At 44.9% G+C, this 18,781-nt stretch overlaps 1 protein-coding gene and 1 long non-coding RNA gene across 3 annotated transcripts in view; one reads left to right on the forward strand and one right to left on the reverse strand.

Annotated features, from left to right (window-relative positions):
- LOC115284201 overlaps positions 1–18,781 on the reverse strand; it is a 27,850-nt gene continuing 9,069 nt past the window's right edge. Inside the window, exon 2 of the long non-coding RNA XR_003905130.1 lies at positions 1–192. This is a non-coding gene — a long non-coding RNA (uncharacterized LOC115284201). The remainder of the gene's footprint in view (positions 193–18,781) is intronic.
- GLOD5 (glyoxalase domain containing 5) lies at positions 6,135–15,486 on the forward strand. Of its 2 annotated transcripts, XM_029930894.1 has the most exons (4): positions 6,135–6,212; positions 8,901–9,038; positions 13,709–13,864; positions 15,172–15,486. In XM_029930894.1, the coding sequence occupies exons 1-4, from the start codon at positions 6,150–6,152 to the stop codon at positions 15,295–15,297; spliced, it is 483 nt and encodes a 160-aa protein (XP_029786754.1). In that variant the 5' UTR covers positions 6,135–6,149; the 3' UTR covers positions 15,298–15,486. The 2 variants fall into 2 exon arrangements, with proteins under 2 accessions (XP_029786754.1, XP_029786753.1); XM_029930893.1 differs by lacking the exon at positions 6,135–6,212 and having other exon boundaries at positions 8,823–9,038.

Below are 18,781 nucleotides of genomic sequence, written 5' to 3' on the forward strand. Positions count from 1 at the left end.
TCAGTGGTTTCACATAATAATAAACATTTATTTCTTGCTCTCATCACAGACTAATGCGGCTTGGTTGATAGGTGGACTTCCATGTGGTGGCTGAGGACCCCAGGCTCCTTGTACACGGTGGCTCCACTCTGTGCTGGAACTCTAGACCTCCCAAAGATGAGCAAAGAGCAAATGGAGACAGCACCGCTGTTTCTGAAGGAAACATATCATTTTAGTCCAAGTTCCATTTGGGAGGACTGGTCACGTGCCCCATCCAGGTCCAAGTGGGGGAAGGAAATGTCATGTGATTTCTGGCTAGGCAGCACTTTGCAACAGCTCAACACTTGGGCAGATGAAGCATAACCTTTGGGGACAAGCAACTGTCACTGTGACACACTGTCAGATGGGCGTGATCTCCAAGAAACTTGAGGGTCAGTACAGGCGAGTGACACAGTTAGATCCCCGATTACAAACTAGGTGTCCACTCTCCCAGCTCCTCGCCCCATACCACATTGACCAGCCAGCTCATTGCCTTGGATTTTAGGAAGAGTCCTAGGCCTGGCGCTTTATTTTACAAAGCAGTTTCAGGGTGTCTGGGTGGCTCAGTCAGTTGAGCGTCCGACTTCAGCTCATGTCATGATCTCACGGTTCGTGGGTTTAAGCCCCAAGTCAGGCTCTGCGCTGACAGCTCAGAGCCTGGAGCCTGCTTCCAATTTTGTCTGTCTGTGTCTCTCTCTCTGCCCCTCCCCGGCTCATGCTTTGCCTCTCAAAAATAAATAAACGTTTTTTAAAAAAGCAGTTTCAGCTTAAGAACTTCACCCTCAAAATGTCTTGGTAAAGGAGATGGGACACAAATGATCCCCCTTTCACAGATAAGGAAACTGAGTAAGATCAACTCTGAAGAGAAATGAGAAACGCTAGGTCACAGGCACTGCAGACCTTCCAAGCAACAGATTATAGATGTTTCTTGTCCTCAGGCATCCACAATACTCCTGAAAAGACTCAGTCTTTGCGATCTTCCAAAGCAGTTAATAGTGAGCCCCATACTCTAGAGCCTGTCCTGTGCGTGGCTTGGGTGTGTTAAAAGATAAGCTGAGGCACATTTAAATTTTCAGGACTTTATTGGAGTATAAGTCACTTGGAACTGGGCGGCGCCAAACTGGAAGTGGTTAGGAAGTGGACAGGTGCAAGTCTTGTATGGGGCAGACCGGAAGCAAAGGGAAGAGATTATTTGATTGGCTATAGCTGAAGCGGTTGCTCTTATCTGGGGAAGTCTAGCTGGCTGTTTGTGATTGGTTGTTCTTAAATTTCGATTTCATGGGTACAAGTGCGTTTCTCTGCTTAGGTTTTGGTTTGCTTTACTGAGGCTACCCAAGTATCAGAGCCACCTCAGTCTAATGGCCTCCTTGCTTAAGTGCTTTTAACAGGTGATATTCAGGGGTGCCTAGGTGGCTCAGTTGGTTAAGCGTCCTGCTTCGGCTCAGGTCATGATCTTATGGTTCCTGGGTTCAAGCCCCGCACTGGGCTCCGTGCTGGTAGCTAGCTCAGAGCCTGGAGCCCTCTTAAGATTCTGTGTCTCCCTCTCCCTCTGATCCTCCCCTGCTCACGTTGTCTCTCTCTGTCTCTCAAAAATAAATAAAATATTTTTAAAAAACAGGTGATATTCAAACTTTCTCCTCTTTTTAAAAATTTTTTTAAATTTATTTTTGAGAGACAGAGATAGATTATGAGTGGGAGGGGCAGAGAGAGAGGGACACACAGAATGAATTGGAAGCAGGCTCCAGGCTCTGAGCTGTCAGCACAGAGCCCAACACAGGGCTCGAACCCACAAGCTGTGAGATCATATCCTGAGCCGAAGTCAGACGCTCAACTGACTGAGCCACCCAGGTGCCCCTCTCCTCTTTTAAAAATTAAGAAAAAATTTAATGTTTATTTGTTTTTGAGAGAGGGAGAGACAAAGTGTGAGCAGGAAAGGGCAGAGAGACAGGGAGACACAGAATCTGAAACAGGCTCCAGGGTATCAGCACAGAGCCTGATGCAGAGCTTGAACTCACAAACACAAGATCATGATCTGAGCTGAAGTCAGAGGTTTAACTGGGCCACCCAGGTGCCCCTAAATTTTTTTTTAGTTAAAAAAATTTTTTTAACGTTTATTCATTTCTGAGAGAGTGCAAGAAGGGGAGGGCAGAGAGAGAGAGGGACACAGAATGTGAAGCAGACTCCAGGCTCTGAGCTGCCAGCACAGAGCCTGATGCGGGGCTTGAACCCATGGACTGCGAGATCATGACGTGAACCAAAGTCAGACATTCAACTGACTGAGCAACCAAGGTGCCCTTACAGTTTCTCCTCTTAATCAGGGTCACCAAATGCACATTTCTAGCATCATACTATCGCCAATCTGTGTGACCCCAGGAATGTCCTCTCATTCTGTGTGACATCGTGTATGTGCACACCCCTGTGTGTGATGCCAGAGGTGTCCCCATCCCAGAGTGTGTAACTCCAGGAGTGTCCAAAACTCAATCTGTGTGTGACGACAGTTATGTCCATATACCAGTATGTGTAACCCCAGGAGTACCAACCCCCCAGGTTATGTGACACCAAGAGTGTCCACACCTTAGTCTGTGATAGTGAGGATTCAAACCCCATGTGAGTGACTCCGGAAGTGTTAAGTCTCCAGCGTGTGTGATCCCATGACACTCTGCTCTCCTTTCTGCGTGAACCCATTAGTGTCCAAATATCCGTTTGCGTGATTGCAGGGATGTCCACACCAAGTCTGTGTGAACCCAAGACAATTCACATCCTGGTTTGTATGATCCCACGGCCACCCACACCATAGTCTGTGACCTGAGCAGTGTTCACTCCGAAGTCTATACCAGGGAGTGTCCATTAACCACTCTGTGACCACAGGAGGGTCTACACCTCAATTTCTGACGTGAGGGGCGCCAACACATCATTTATTTGACCAAATAACTCTCCTTATCTCAGTCATTACAATCCCTGGAGTGTCCGCTCCTTAGTCTTGTATAATACCATACAAATTTACACCTTAATCTGTGCCACATGAGGAATGCCCAATCCATAATATGTGTGCTTTTAGAAGGTTCCGTTCCCCAGTGTTTTTAACTTTAAGAGTGTCCCAAACTCCCTCTGTGTGGCTGCAGAGATTTCCACTCTCCAGTGTGGGTAACAGAGCCCTTGGACTGTTCACACCTCTGAGTGACCCTAGGTCTGTCCACACTCCAGCATGCGTGACGCCAGGAATGATCAAACCCCCATCCTTGTGACGCCATGTCTGCCAACACCCATTAATTCTTACTTCATTCTTACCTTACTTCAGGCTGAGTCCGGGACTGCCCACATCCCAGTCTGAGTAATCCCGAAAGCTCCACAATCCAATCTGCTATGTGACCCCTGGGATGTCCATACCCTGGCATGTGTGACCCTATGAAAGTCTACTACCCAGTCTGGGTGACACAGGAGTGTCTAGTCCCTAGTGTACATGACAACAGAAGTGTCCATATGCAAATCTGTTTGACCCCAGGACCATCTGCCTCCCACTCTGTTTGACTACCATAGTGTCAACACACTTGACCCCAGAAGTGTGTACAATCCACTTGGTGTGATCCCAGGAGTGTGCAGTCTCCAGTGTGAGTGATTCCAGGACTATCCCCTCCCTACTGTGTGTGACTTCTGGATTGCCCAGACCCCCATCTGAGTAACCCAAGGCTGTTGACCTTCCAGTGTGAACTACCTCATGTGGTGGCCACGGCCCTGTCTACAAGGCCCCAGGACTGTTCACACTCTACTCTGTGTGACTCCAGAATTATGCACACCCCTGTCTCTGTGACCCAAAGGATGTGCACACAATGGTGTATTCTAAGACAGTACTGGATTCCTCAGCATTGCTATTCCCACACACCCTCTGTGCGTGTGACCTGCAAGGGGCTGTTGAAACCTAAATCACTGGATCATTGTGGCCCTAGCTCTGGCCCACACCATTAAGTGGCCTCTTCTATTCTATTTCCCCTCATTCTCTCCAGTGGACCATTCAATTCCCATAGCCTTCTCCCCAACCACACACACATGTATATATCCACATCCTTAAATAGACCATCCTAGCCTCAGACCCTGCAGATTTTGTAGAGAGCAAAGACCAAGGCAGCCAGCCTCCTGCCACAGACTCCATCCAGCCCGCAGGGAATAATGGAGAGGAAGGTGGTAAAGGCACTGTTGATGGGAGTAAAACCTTTTAGGATCTTGTGAAACATCTATGGAAATCAACATTTAAAAAAAATTTTTTTAATTTATTTTTGAGAGAGAGAGAGTACGAGCAGAGGAGGGTCGGAGAGAGAGGGAGGTACAGAATCTGAAGCAGGATCCAGCCTCTGAGCTAGCTGTCAGCACAGAGCCCGACACGGGGCTCAAACTCACGAACCGTGAGATCATGACCTGAGCCAAAGCCGGATGCTCAACCGACTGAGCCACCCTATGGAAATCAACATTTTATACCCTCTTCCTCCCCAACTAGAATGTCAGCTCCACGTGGGAAAGGACATTTGTCCATCTAGTTCTTTAATGTCATCACAGCATCCAGAACAGCAGTCAGTACACAGAATCCACTCATTAGGTGTTTGGTGACTGAATGAACCCTCTGAGCCCGCAATTCCACTTCTAACTCCATCTAACATGCACTCACATTTTCAGATCTGTGGACACAAGACTCATAGGAGCCAACAATTGGGACAACGTTGTAAATGTCCATATGACTGTCACAGAGCGACATGAATGTTGGGGGTTCATATTCTACCACAGAGCACCCGCTGGTTGTGAGTCAGAATGAGTGGGACCTGTGTGGGCCTGTGGGGCTGGGGGTGCCTTCCACAGGACAGGCAACTGACAAAGAAAAGCAAGTGGGAGCTGGTTATGGTGACACATATGTGCATGTGTGTGGGTGTAAGGAACTAGCAGAAACTGACCTCAGTGGTAATTTTTGGAAAACCGAGGATGTCCTCATAGTCCATATACTGATGTACTGTTGAAACTTTTTATACAAACCTATATTCATGTATTATAAGGGGGAAATCATATGCTAAAATCAATATGTATATCACAGAGAACTTGTATTTGTGAAGAGGTATATCTAGGGTGTGCCTAGGAACAAAAGTCTCAAACTCACATGCCCCAGGAGCTAAACCAGTAACCCCCTCAGAGAGGGAACTCAGTTTAGTGTTAAGGTAAACAGCAGTGGGACTGATGAATGTTCCCTCTCAGCAGTGGAGGGAGAGGGCATGGTAAGGGGTGAGTGGGGGATGGCGAAAACCTGAGAGTTCACACCCCAAAAGAATTTGGAATCACTGCACCCTGGGACATAGAGCACTTAATAGAGATCTCAGCTCAGAGACAGACCCATAAGCCAGAGTGGTCACACCTTAACTCAGATAGCTTTTAACTTCACACCCTGGACACAAACTCTAATTTCCAAATAGATCAGAGGTCTCACATTCTGGGACTACAAGCCCAAGTAGACTAGAGGTCTTGCATCCTAGAATGAAGATCTCCCCACCATACTTGCGACGGGTGGTTTTTTTTGTGTTATTACAAAGCAATCCCTTACACATACACCTTGTTATGGACCGGGTTTGTGTACCCCTAAATCTGTACGTTGAAGCCCTAACCCCCAGTATCCTGTATTCAGAGGTGAAGCCTTTGGGGGGTGTGTTTAGGGTTAGATGAGGTCATGAGGGTGTGGTCCTCGTGATGGGATTAGTGCCCTTAGAAGAAGAAACCAGACAGCCTGCTCTTTTTCTCCACCATGTGAGGACCAGAGAGAAGGTGGTTATCTTCAAGCTAGGAGGAGAGATGTCACCATAATGCAACCCTGCTAACACCTGGTCTCAGACTTCTGGCCTCCAGAACTGTGAGAAAACTAATTTCCGTTGTTTAAGCCCCCCAGTATGGTGCTTTGTTATGGCATCCTGAGCTGACCAAGTTGCACCTTAAGCTTTTACAATCGAGGCTCTGAGTTTTATATCAGAGTCCTTGTACTTGTACTGCCGACCTCTGTCACCACCAGTCCTTAGCCTGGGGCCCTCCCATTTCTGCCCTTTGATCTTCAGGCACTGAGCCAGAGGGTTGTCTGGAGGCTCCAGGGCAAGGACACTGAGTCTGCCATGCTGTGCTGTCTACCCTGCAGGCTGCCAGCCAGGATGTGGGCCAAGACTTTGGAGAAGCAGGTGAGTGGGATGATCCCAGGGCCTGGGGCATAGGCATTTGCACCAAGGCTGGGGATTGCCCAGCCCAGATGTAATAACCTGCGTCCCTTCTCTGTGGGCTGTCCTGAGGTGCTGACATCCATTTTCCGGTCCTCCTCTCTTTCTCTTTCAAACACAAGCAGAGGGCAGCAGAGGGACATGGAAAGGGCCTGTCCTAACAGGGTCAGACTGCAACACGTCTGCAGGAGAGAGCCTGGGCTGAGTGCTGGCTGTTCTGCTCCCTCAGGGTGGCTCCAGGGAGCCAGTTTAGCCTGGAACATCAGGATGGGACAGTGTGGGGAGGGGCTGGGAAACATGGCACTGACCTTGAGCTTTGCCAGAATTCCAGGAGTCCCTGACACCCTGAAGGAGACCTTGTAGAGGATTGTGTAGAAAAAGAGGAGACAGGAGGGAGGGCATCGTGTTCTGGGCACTCTATTATATAGAGTGAGTCACTGTGGGGAGTAAGATGGTTTACATTTCATGTAGTTCTTAGAACAGGGCTTGGCAAAGAGTAAGCCTTATATGATCACTATATCCTGATGATCTTTTTATAAACCAGCCTCCCTAACCTTGCCTCAACAACCCTGAACTATCTGGCCCTTGCCTTCTCCACCTGCTCATGCCTCACTCACTCTTGGATTCTAAACCACACTGGCCTTTTTCTGGGTCCTTAAGAGAACTAGCCCTGCTCATCTTTTTTTTTTTTTTCCTGCTCACCCTTTAATTTGTGAGGATGGAATTCCTTCTCTGTAAAACAGGATCTGGGAGTGAGTCTGAGCTGGCAGGGCATTGAAAAATGGGAAGAATGGGTTGAGTTGATTTCCAGTAGACTACCAAAATTGGGGGTGCAGCTAAAGCAGTGCTTAGTGGGTAATATATAGTTCTAAATGCAGAGATCAGGAAAATTGAAAAACAATGACCTGAGCTTCCTTATCAAGAATCTGGAAAAGGTACAGCAAATTGAACTTCATGAGAGTGGAAGGAAGGAATTATAAAGATAAGAACAGAAACTGGTAAAATACAAAGCAAACATACACTGGAAAAAATTGACACAGTCATAAATTGGTTCTTTGAAAAAGATTAATAAAATATTAGTAATGACTCTTTTCTCTCAAGCAATTGAGAAAAAATATATAAATTACCAATATCAGGAATGAGAAGGGGGTGTTATAAGAGACCCTACAGACATTAAAAGATTTTTAACATTCAACTTTATTTTCAATGCAGCCTAAATGCCAGTCATTTTCTCATTCTTCTGCTTCTGTGTCCCTGTGGATCCTTTGTATCCACCAGGACAGTAAGATTAGCAACATTGCTAATGTGTCTTCCACTCATGAACATATAATAGCACAGCATTTTTTAAAGTTGGGGCTCAGTGAAACCAATTGTTTAAAATGTAATGGATTGAATAGAATTGAATACAGTGGAATGGAATGAATATAATAGTATAGAGTGAAATGGAATGGAATGGAATCAAATTGAATCAAAGTCAGACTTTGTGCTAGGCTCTGGGCCTAATTGTTGTAGTAGATATCCACTAATTTAATAGATATTACTGAACATCTGCTAGTTGTTTGGGACAGGTGGGGAACAAAACAGAGAGAAATCTCTACCCTCATGTAACTTCTATTTTAGTCATATAGACGGATGTTAGCATATGCATTAGATATGCATAAGGCCCTGAGGCCAAAGATATAAAGATGGCCCTTATGAGGAACAGGCAAAGGACAATGCAGCTTGGAGTTCAAAAGAAATGGATGAGGCTGTAGAGACTAAGAGCCATGGTACGGAATCTGAAAGTTAACAAGATAACCATGACAACGTCATCATCATCATCGCTGACTTTTATAGCACTTGCTATGTGCCAGGCATTGTTCTAAGCCCTTAAAAATCCAACTCTTTCTTTAGTGTTCACAATAAATTTATATGTAAAAATCATGCACATTTTACAGAAGGGGAAACCAAGGTACAATAAGATTAATTAAACATCAGTCTGGCTCCCCAAATCTGTTCTTTTAACTACTATATTCTGCTATAGTGCCAGACCACAGGCAACTTATAATCCTGTAGCAGATGTAGTGTAAATATATATACAAATTACTAAAGAATGCAAATCAAGAGAAAGATCAGGTGGGAAGTGTGCTGAAGGCAGGAAGTAAGAAGGGGGAGGTGCGCCCTCCCAAGAGGTGTCAAGGTGAGTGTGTAAACACACGTGCCTAGAAACATTTATTTCATCTGAGATGCTCCCTTCCAGTCCTGGCACAGCTGAGGAGAAAAAAGGGGATTGGGTTAAACTAGCCAAGAGAGGGCTTGTACTTCTAGGGGCTGGGGCTCCTCTGTGTCCGGTCATTCCTTCAGAATAGATGAATTCCAGCTTGGGGACAACAAGAGAGGATTTTGTCTTGGACTTCACTTCCCTTAACTTCATTTCTAGCCCTCTGGAAGGGGAAAGAGAAAAAGAAAACTGTAGCGCATGGTCATGGCAGACTCTTATGAATCTACACATGGGTGATAAGACTCTCCTCAAGTTTTCTCCCAGGACTTTCCCCCTGGAAATGGGGTTGAGGAGGAAATATAGTCACTGTGAAGATGAGGGGAGCTGAGAAGAAAACAGAAAACTTGGGTGTGACCAGTGGCAATGTGATCTCTTTTGAATTTTTTTTTAAGTCATGGAGGAACAGCAGGCAGACTCCTTCCCCGTGTCCCATCCATAGACTCGACCACATTGTGATGACAGTAAAGAGTATCGAAGACACCACTGTGTTTTATTCCAAGATCCTGGGCATGGAAGTCACAACATTCAAGGTAATCACTTTCCCAAATGCAAATTGCAAGTGAAATCAAATTTGGTTATAATATTTTTAACCCCCTACTCCTCCAAAAAATCCCCACAGGAAATCTGTGAGAAAAATTTAAAGGATCAATGTAGGAGATTCCAAATTCTGAATAGTGGAAGTTCCTGAGAGAGAATGGAGAAAAAGGAAGGGAGGAAATTGTCATAAAAATAATGCAAGAGAACTTTCCAGTCTTTGTATGGAAAGGGTTAACTGAGTAATCAGCACACTGACACTTAGATATGTTCTTGTGAAGTTCTAGAACATCAAAGTAGAAATGAATATAGTAAGAGCTTTCAAAGAAGTTAAAAAGAAAAGTAGTTAGGGGCACCTAGATGGCTCAGTCAGTTAAGCATCCAACTCTTGATCTCAGTTCAAGTCAGGGTCTCACAGTTCATGAGTTTGAGCCCTGCATTGGGCTCTGTACTGATTGTGCGGAACCTGCTTAGGATTCTGTCTTTCCTTCTCTCTGCCCCTCCCCCATTTGTGCACGGGCTCTCTCTCTCTCCTCTCTCAATAAATAAACCTTAAAAAAATTAAACTACATAAAAAGAAAGGTAGTTCAACTACAAAGGGAAAAGAAATATGCAGATATCAGATTGCCCAAGTGTCACATCAGAGACCAGAAATCAATAGAACAATTTCAACATTCTTTTTTCTTAATTTTATTTCTTTATTTTGAGAGAAAGAAAGAGAGCGAGCATGTGTGAGCAGGGCAGAGACAGAGAGAGAGAATTCCAAGCAGGCTCTACACTGTCAGTACAGAGCCTGACGTGGGACTCAAACTCACAAGATGTGAGATCATAACCTGAGCCAAAATCAAGAGTTGGATGCTTAACTGAGCCACTCAGACACCCCCAATTTCAAGACTCTGAGGGGAAATTTTCAACTTAGAATTCTGTGTCCAGCCAAACTATTAATCAAGGTGAGTGTAAAATAAAACGTTCATAGATATATGAGTCTCCTGGCTGGCTCAGTCAGTAGAGCTTGCAATTCTTGATCGTGGGGTTGTGAGTTTGAGCCCTATGTTGGGTGTAGAGAGTTTACTTTAAAAAAATGTTTATTCATTTTTGAGAGGGAGGAGGGGAAGAGACAGAGGGGCACAGAGGATCCAAAGTGGGATCCACGCTGACAGTAGAGAGCTGTATGCAGGGCCTGAACCCACAAACCATGACATCATGTCCTGAGCCAAAGTCTGACGCTTAACCGACTGAGCCACTCAGGTGCCCCTACTTAAAAAAAAGAATCTTAGACATAGAAAGACTCAGAAACTTTGCCCACTTGCTTTGAAAAATTACTGCAGAACATGCTACATCAAAACAAGTGATTAAGCCAGGAAAGGGGAAGACACCAAAGTCAGGACACAGTGGATCCCAAGAGGAAGATCCTAGAAAGATACCTAGAAAACCATCAGTCCAGTTTGGAACAGGTGAAAGAAAGATCCGAAGAAAGAGATCCAAGGGAAGAATTTTTTCAGAAATTGAATGTTATTCTTGAGAATTCAAACAACCTTAACGATGAGAAATGCAGGCGTGCCTGGGTAGCTCAGTAGGTTAAGTATCTGACTTTTGGTTTTGATTCAGGTCATGATCTCATGCTGTCAACTCAGAGCCTGCTTGGGATTTCTCTCTCCCTTTCCAACCCACCACCACTGGCTTGCTTGCTCTCTCTCAAAAAGATATAAACACAAAGAATTTTAAAAATATATTTTTAAAAAGGTGAGAAATGCAGAGACATTTAATATGTCTTAAATTGAAAGGGCTCATGTAATGGCAAATAGGGTAAACATTTAAAACTAACGTGGGGGGTGCCTGGGTGGCTCAGTCGGTTAAGCCTCCGACTTCGGCTCAGGTCAGATCTCACGTTCGTGGGTTCGAGCCCCGCGTCAGGCTCTGTGCTGACAGCTAGCTCAGAGCCTGGAGCCTGCTTCCGGTTCTGTGTCTCCTTCTCTCTCTGCCCCTCCCCCTCCCATGCTCTGTCTCTCTCTGTATCAAAAATAAATAAAACATTTTAAAAAATTTAAAACTAACGTGGAATGCTATGTGCAAAAGTAGATTTATGCACCATCAGACAGGATGTATACACATAATGACTGGATAGGTCTTAGAAAGATCATGCTGAGTGAAAGATGAAGAAAAAGAATCAGATCTATAGCATGGTACTGTTTATAACACACACATAAAATGATAATACACTTGTTTATGATAACCTATGAAAACCAAAAGATGAACATCAAACTCATTATAATAGTTGCCTAGGCTGGGGGCAGGAATGGAGAATGGAATATAAAGGACAAATGCATAAACAAAAATAAAAAGGGGTCTTGCTTGGGCCAAGGATGATAATGAGGCATGTGATGCCTCGGTTCCCTATACTTGGACACATCAGAGTGAAATGTTAGTATATCTAGGATCAAAAAGTCTTAAAAGCTGTTCAGGAATGGAGAGTGGACGTATCATCTACAAGAGAATGAAAAATGGATTAACACCGGACTTATTAGCAACATCAGATTCAGGAAGACAATGAAGGCACATATTTCAAAGGCTGTGGGAAAATAACCTGCAACCTTGAATTCTGTACTCAAACTGTAACTCATGTGAAATAAAGTCACTTTCTGATGGAATGGATGTGGTATCAACCATTGTGATAGAAAAGAAAGAAATAGGAAAATGATCAAAGAAATGACAAAAGTGGAGACAGAGGTGACATGAGGAGGTCAGAAGGGCCAATAAGATCCTGGCTGTAATTCATCTACCAAAACATAAAGACGCAAGTGAGTTACTTAAAAATTATAAAGAAATGATGGGATGCCTGGGTGGCTCAGTCAGTTAAGTGTCCAACTTTGGCTCAGGTCATGATCTGGAGGTTCTGTGAGTTGAAGCCCCACATCGGGCTCTGTGCTGTCAGCATGGAGCCCACTTTGGATCCTCTGTCCCATCTTTCTGTGCCCTTCCCCGGCTCATGTGGGAATGCTCTCTCAAAAATAAACAAACATTAAAAAACAATTGTTTTAATTATAAAGGAATTAAAAGAGAAACTAAAAATGATGAAACAATTCAGTTGAGAGGGGTAGTGATGGAGATGAGCTAAATTCTTGTTTATCATAGCAGGGAAAGGACTGAAAAATGTCTAAAGTTGCCCATTATCAGTCAAGGACTGTGTCGGGAGGCACAGAACAGAAAACTCAAGTAACAGTGGGTTAAAGAAGATACAGTTTCCTTTTTCTCTCATTTAACAACTTCTGTAGGCAGTCAGGGCTCAGGCAATGGCTGGAAGGAAGAGGAAGTGAATAGGCAAGAAGTGCCAGCTCAGTGGAACAGGGAGGTTCCCAGAAGCCCCACCCGCAACCTCTGCTCACATCTCAGTGTCTGGTCCATCTTAAAATGGCCTCCTAGCAAGGAACGCTGGGAAATGTAGGCTTTTTAAGCTGGGTACACAATTGACCCCATCACAATTTGGGTTGTATATAAGGAAAAAGAGAGAAGTGTATATTACATCGTATACTAAATGTACATTAAGACAAATCGCTGTCTCTGCCATGGGTAGTATTAATTGAAGATAAAAAAATAACTTCCAGAAGAAATAAACACACATACAGACACAGACACACACATACACACTGAAAGCAGTTGAGACTGGAGTGGGGCAATGGGTTGTTGTTTAAAAATTTTTTTAATATTTATTTTATTTTTGAGAGAGAAAGCACTTTTGGGGAGGGGCAGAGAGAGGAGACAGAGGATCCAAAGCAGGCTCTGCATGGAGAGCAGAGAGCCTGATGTGGGGCTTGAACTCACAAACCATGAGATCATGACCGATCTGAAGTTGGATGCTCAACTGACTGAGCCCCCCAGGCACCCCTAACATTTTTAAAAATATGTTTTGGGAGGCAAACCATAAGAGACTCTTAAATACAGAGAACAATCTGAGGGGTGATGGGGTGTGAGGGTGGGGAAAATGGGTCATGCGCAGTGAGGAGGGCACCTGTTGGGATGAGCACTGGCTGTTGTATGTAAGCGATAAACCACCACAATCTGCCCCAAAAGCCAAGAGCCCACTTCACACAATGTATGTTAGCCAAATTGACAATAAATTATATTTAAAATTGTTTTTAAATTAAATATTTAAGTTTATTTAGTTTTGAGGGGGGACAAGTGAGGGAGGGTCAGAGAGAGAGAGGGGGACAGAGGATCTGAAGTGGGCTCTATGCTGACAGCAATGAACCTGATGTGACGCTTAAACACACAAATTGCTAGATCATGACCTGAGCCCAAGTCGGATGCTTAACCAACTGAGCCGCCCAGGCATCTCATAAAAATTGTATGTTTCTATATTTTTGAGCTAGAGAGATAGAGAGCAAGCAGGGGAGGGGCAGAGAGAGGGAGACAGAGAATCCCAAGCAGGTTGAGTGTTGTCAGCACAGAGCCCAATGTGAAGCTCGAACTCAAAAACTGTGTGATCATGACCTGAGTCGAAATCAAGAGTCAGACGCTTAACTGACTGAGTCACCCAGGTGCCCCATGGGGGTTGTTTTTAATTAAAAGCCCCATTATACTTTAAAAAAAAAAAACCCTTGTCAGGGTATCGAGGGGGCTTTGCCTTACACTCATGTTGGAGGTTCTGTTTTTCTTCTTTCCCAAATAGGGTAACCGGAAAGCACTGTGTTTTGGAGACCAGAAATTTAACCTCCATGAGGTGGGAAAGGAATTTGAACCCAAAGCTGCTCACCCAGTTCCCGGCTCCCTGGACATATGTCTGATCACAGATGTTCCTTTGGAGCAAATGGTCCAGCACCTCACGGTGAGTTGGACATCCATTCTTTTTGAGAAAGCAGCTGCTGGTATGGTGAAAACAGAAGCATGACCCAGCAGGGTCTCCCTCAAACGTCAGACATAACAGGTTTTGTCACATCCAGATAATGTCTGTACACAGCCGTTTGCTCATTCTTTTTCCTGACATCATTTTTTCATGTAAACAAGTATATTTTGAAAGGAAACATTACATCAGACTCATAAAGAATATAAATCTAAATTCTTTTTACATAGACGCATTTATGTAAAAAGCAAAGGTTCAACCAAAGACATGAAAAGCTCATATCTTGACACAAAGGGAAGTTAACTGTAAAAACAAACAGCTATAAAAAACACCCGTCATTAGATTCTATCCACTTCCTTTCTCTGAACTCTCTGGGCCTGACGTTACAAAGGGACATTTGGCAAATGGTTGGGGAGGTGCTAAGGACTTGTTAACATCCACCAGAGGCTTTCTTCTTGATAGAATCAGAAGGATCGAAATAGGGGCACCTGGCTGGCTCAGTAGGAAGAGCATGCAACTCTTGACCTCGGGGACCTGAGTTCAAGCTGCATGTTGAATGTAGAGATTACTTAATAAAAACAAACAAACAAACAAACAAACAAATGGGGCACCTGGGAGGCTCAGTCGGTTGAGTGTCTGACTTCAGTTCAGGTCATGATCTCACAGTTTGTGAGTTCAAGCTGTGCTGACAGCTCAAAGCCTGGAGCCTGCTTCAGATTCTGTTTCCCTCTCTCTCTGCCCCTTGCCCACACATTCTCTCTCCTCTCTCTCTCTCTCTCTCTCTCAAACATAAACAAATATTTTTAAAAAAGGATTGAAATAGGATTGAAGAGGGAATATTTAATTTGTTGTCCTTCTAACACCTAAAATGATTTAATGTAAAGGAAGTATTGGTTCTTCTTTTGGGGAACACAGATTAAGATCTTGGATATGTTCTTTCTTCAGAAAGGATCAGTGAAAAAGTCTGGTTTGGAAGTAAAGTGGGGGGAAGCACAGGGGTTAAAAATACGGACTTTGGCCCAGACTACCCGGGTTTGAATTCTGGTTCTGCCAATTACTAGATAATACTAGGCACCATTATCGGCCCCATTTTACAGATGAGAAAACTGAGGTACAGAGCAATTAGGTACCATGATCGAAGCCATACAGCTGGTAAATGGCTGGAGCAGAGTGAGGGAGGGGAGAACGGTAGGAGATGAAGACACAAAAATATCAGGGGTCTTCAAGGAAGTGAATTTTGGTCTCATAAATGGACTGTAATGAATGCCTTTTATCTTCTTCTCCCACTTCAGGCTTGTGATGTCCCCATTGAGGAGGGTCCAGTTCCCAGAACAGGGGCAAAAGGATCCATTATGTCCATCTACTTCCGCGACCCTGACAGAAACCTGATTGAGGTGTCCAACTATATCTCCTCATGATTGAGACTGGTGCTCCACCATCGTCCCCTGTGTTGTCTCCCTCTCCCTTCCTTCCTGCAAACTCTCACCCAAGCCCAGAGATCTCCAAGGAATGAGGACTTCGGCACTGCACTCTTCCTACGGCGGGGAAGGGGGACCTGAGTTGCGTTTGGGACCAAAACTACATGCCTGAATGTCCTCCATCCAAGACTCCCCTAATAAATTAAAAAAGTCTCAATAAATTTGAGCTCTTCATCATTATTGTCCCAGTGCTACATATGGATGTTTGTCCAGGGTGTGAGGTCTCTGAGCTGTCTGGGAGTCAGTGAACAGGGTATGACAACTCTGAGGACCAAATCCAGGGTCATCCCCTTGGGATATAGGGCCCCTAACAGACTGTCCTTGGTAGTGAACCCATCCTTTCTCATCCTTTTGGAATTCACCTCACCCCTTCAAAGTGCTGCCTCTGGGTCTTCCACCACTGTAGGCTTCATGGAACCTTCAAGGACCACCCCAGGTGATGCTGTCTCCTCCTGGAATGCCTTATCTGATCTCACCCCCAGGGTATGTGGTGCTTTCTATCTTTGGATCTGGTAGGCCCAGATTCATTTCAATTGAGGCTCAGCTCCTGACAGAATAGATAGGACCAGGACAAATTTCATCTGTTTCTGTCCTCCCCCTCTGAACATCATCCATTCAGTCAACTAATACACATATATTGAGCACCCTCTGTGTACTTGGCCCTGTTCCAGACATCGAGGAGACAGTGTTGAACAGAAAGGATAAGTATATCTAGGTTTGGGGAGTTGAAATTCTAGTGGAAGAAACAGAAAATAAAATTAAGTAAGGAAAATATGGGGGCACCTGGGTGGTACTGTTGGTTAAGCGTCCAACTCTTGATTTTGGCTTAGGTCATGATCTCAGGGTTCGGGAGATCAAGCCCCGAATAGGGCTTGTGCTGACAGTGCAGAGCCTGCTTGGGATTCTCTCTCCTCTCTCTGCCCCTCCCACCACACATGTGCATTTTCTCGCTCTCAAAATAAACAAACTTTTTTAGGGGCGCCTGGGTGGCTCAGTCGGTTAAGCCTCTGGCTTCGGCTCAGGTCAGATCTCATGTTCGTGGGTTCGAGCCCCGCATCGGGCTCTGTGCTGACAGCTAGCTCAGAGCCTGGAGCCTGCTTCCGATTCTGTATCTCCTTCTCTCTCTGCCCCTCCCCCTCTCATGCTCTGTCTCTCTCTGTATCAAAAATAAATAAAAAACATTAAAAAATTAAAAAAAAAAACTTTAAAAAAAAAAAGTAAGGAGGGGCTGCCTGGGTGGCTCAGTCATTTAAGCATCTGAGACTCTTGATCTCAGCTCAGGTCTTGATCTCATGGGTTGTGAGTTCAAGCCCCACACTGGGCTCCACACACAGTGTGAAGCCTACCTAAAAAAAAAAGTAAGGAAAATATGAAGTATGTTAGAGGATGATAAATGCTTTGGAGCAAAAGAAAACATGGAAAAGAGGGAATGCAGATAAAGATTGCTGGGGCAGTTTCTAATGTGTTATGGGATGCGGGCGGGGGGGACTTCACTGAGAAGCCATTTGCATGCAGATCCAAGAAGATGAAGGAAGGAGGTGCACCAATAGCTGGAGGAAGAGCATAACAGGCAGATAGAACAGGCAGTGCAAAGGCCCTGAGGCATGCATGTGCCTGGTGCGTGAGGAACAGTGAGGCCAGCATAGAGTGAGCACTGAGTGGAGAGGGGAGCAGCAGGGGGTAAGGTCAGACAGGGACTGGGGGACAGACTGTGTAGGGTCTCATGGGCCACAGAGAGAATGCTGGCTTTTATTCTGAGTGATGGGAGTGCCACGGAAGGGTCATGAGCAGAGGAGGGCCAGGATCCGACAGGATTTAACAGGCTCCCCCTGGCTGCTGTGAAGAAGATAGGCTGTAGGGGGGAGGGCGGAAACAGGGGACTGTGAGGGGGAGGCTACTGCAGTGGTCCAGGTGAGCAGTGGTGCCATGCTGGCAGGGGAGGTGACTTTTTATCAAGTGGTTAGATTATGAAGATACTCTGAGGACACAGACTGGGTGAGTTCACCAAAAGAGAAACTATCAACTAGAGAAGAGGTCCAAGACATTTGGAGTTCTGAAACAAGGATGAACAGCAAGTGAGACAGGCAGCAAGGAAAAGGGAAGGGTACAGCTTCCTGAATGAGTGATGGATGAAGGAGCATATATGACAGTCACTTGATGTGAGCAAGCCTCTAGTCTTGTGGACTCTAGTCTCTAAACAGTCCCCCGGTGGTGGTTCAGCCAGAACCTATGAGTGAACCCCCAAAGAGCCAACAAAACGCTGGGAAGAGAGGATGTGTAAGGATGTGAGTTTCAGCATGTGAAAGGCTTTGCCAAAGGCTGTAGCAGGCTTCCTGCTTGGTTTTAATTTTGTGTTATTTATTTTTGCAATTAAATACTTATTAAAATAACAAACTGTAATACAGATTTTCAGCGTAATATAGATATCACACATTTCACCTAGTAAAAGATGATAGCCAGATGAAAAATAACATTAGAAGAATCTAGAACAATAAATTTCATTACTAGGAGTCTCCCTAGAAGTCAGCAAACTCAACCCATTCACAGATGAGTTAACTAATGACCAGAGAGGCTGGCATTCTCTACAAATGTAGGGCACTGACCATGTGCCAGGCACTTACTTGGTGCTGGGTATGTAAAAGTAAACAGAATGTGGTACTGTACCCAAGGAGCTCATAGCCAGGCTAGTGGGCAATAAATAGTGCCCAGTAAGAAGGAAATTAATACACAGCCTAATCAGGGGTGCAGTATTGTGAAAACAGCATGCTCAAGCTACAAGGTGCACCGAATCCAGGCTCGGGAGCAGCTCTGCAAAAGTGAAGTGTGAGCTGACCTAGGAAGGATGAACAGGAGTTACATAGACAAAGAGGGAGTGAGACAGGGCCCCAGAATGGCCCTGGTGAGGGAAAGCATAGTGCATTTAGGTAATCAAAGGAGTTCAAGTACAAGGGAATTCCAGTCCCCGATTCTGGAGACAATCATCCCCTGACTCCCAGTTCAATGCTATTTTTAGAATACTACCTGCCTTTCTAGGTCTCCTGACAAGTATGTGAGGATTCAGCACACATATCGATACTTTTGCATAGAAAAAAAGGAAGCTCATGCTTACCTACATAGAGACATTAAGATTTTCAAACTCTCTTGTTTAAAATGTCTCTTTGAGGGGTGCCTAGGTGGCTCAGTGTGTTAAGCGTCCGACTTTGGCTCAGGTCATGATCTCACGGTTCGTGGGTTCGAGCCCCTAGTCGGGCTCTGTGCTGACAGCTCAGAGCCTGGAGCCTGCTTCAGATTCTGTATCTCCCTCTCTCTCTGACCCTCCCCTGCTCACACTGTCTCTCTCTCTCTCTCTCTCTCTCAAAAATTAAAAAAATGTTAGAAAAATTTTTTTATTTATTTTTTTAATTTTTGAGAGACAGAGAGACAC

This window comes from Suricata suricatta, chromosome X (genome assembly GCF_006229205.1).
Source record: "Suricata suricatta isolate VVHF042 chromosome X, meerkat_22Aug2017_6uvM2_HiC, whole genome shotgun sequence".
Classification (NCBI taxonomy): domain Eukaryota; kingdom Metazoa; phylum Chordata; class Mammalia; order Carnivora; family Herpestidae; genus Suricata; species Suricata suricatta.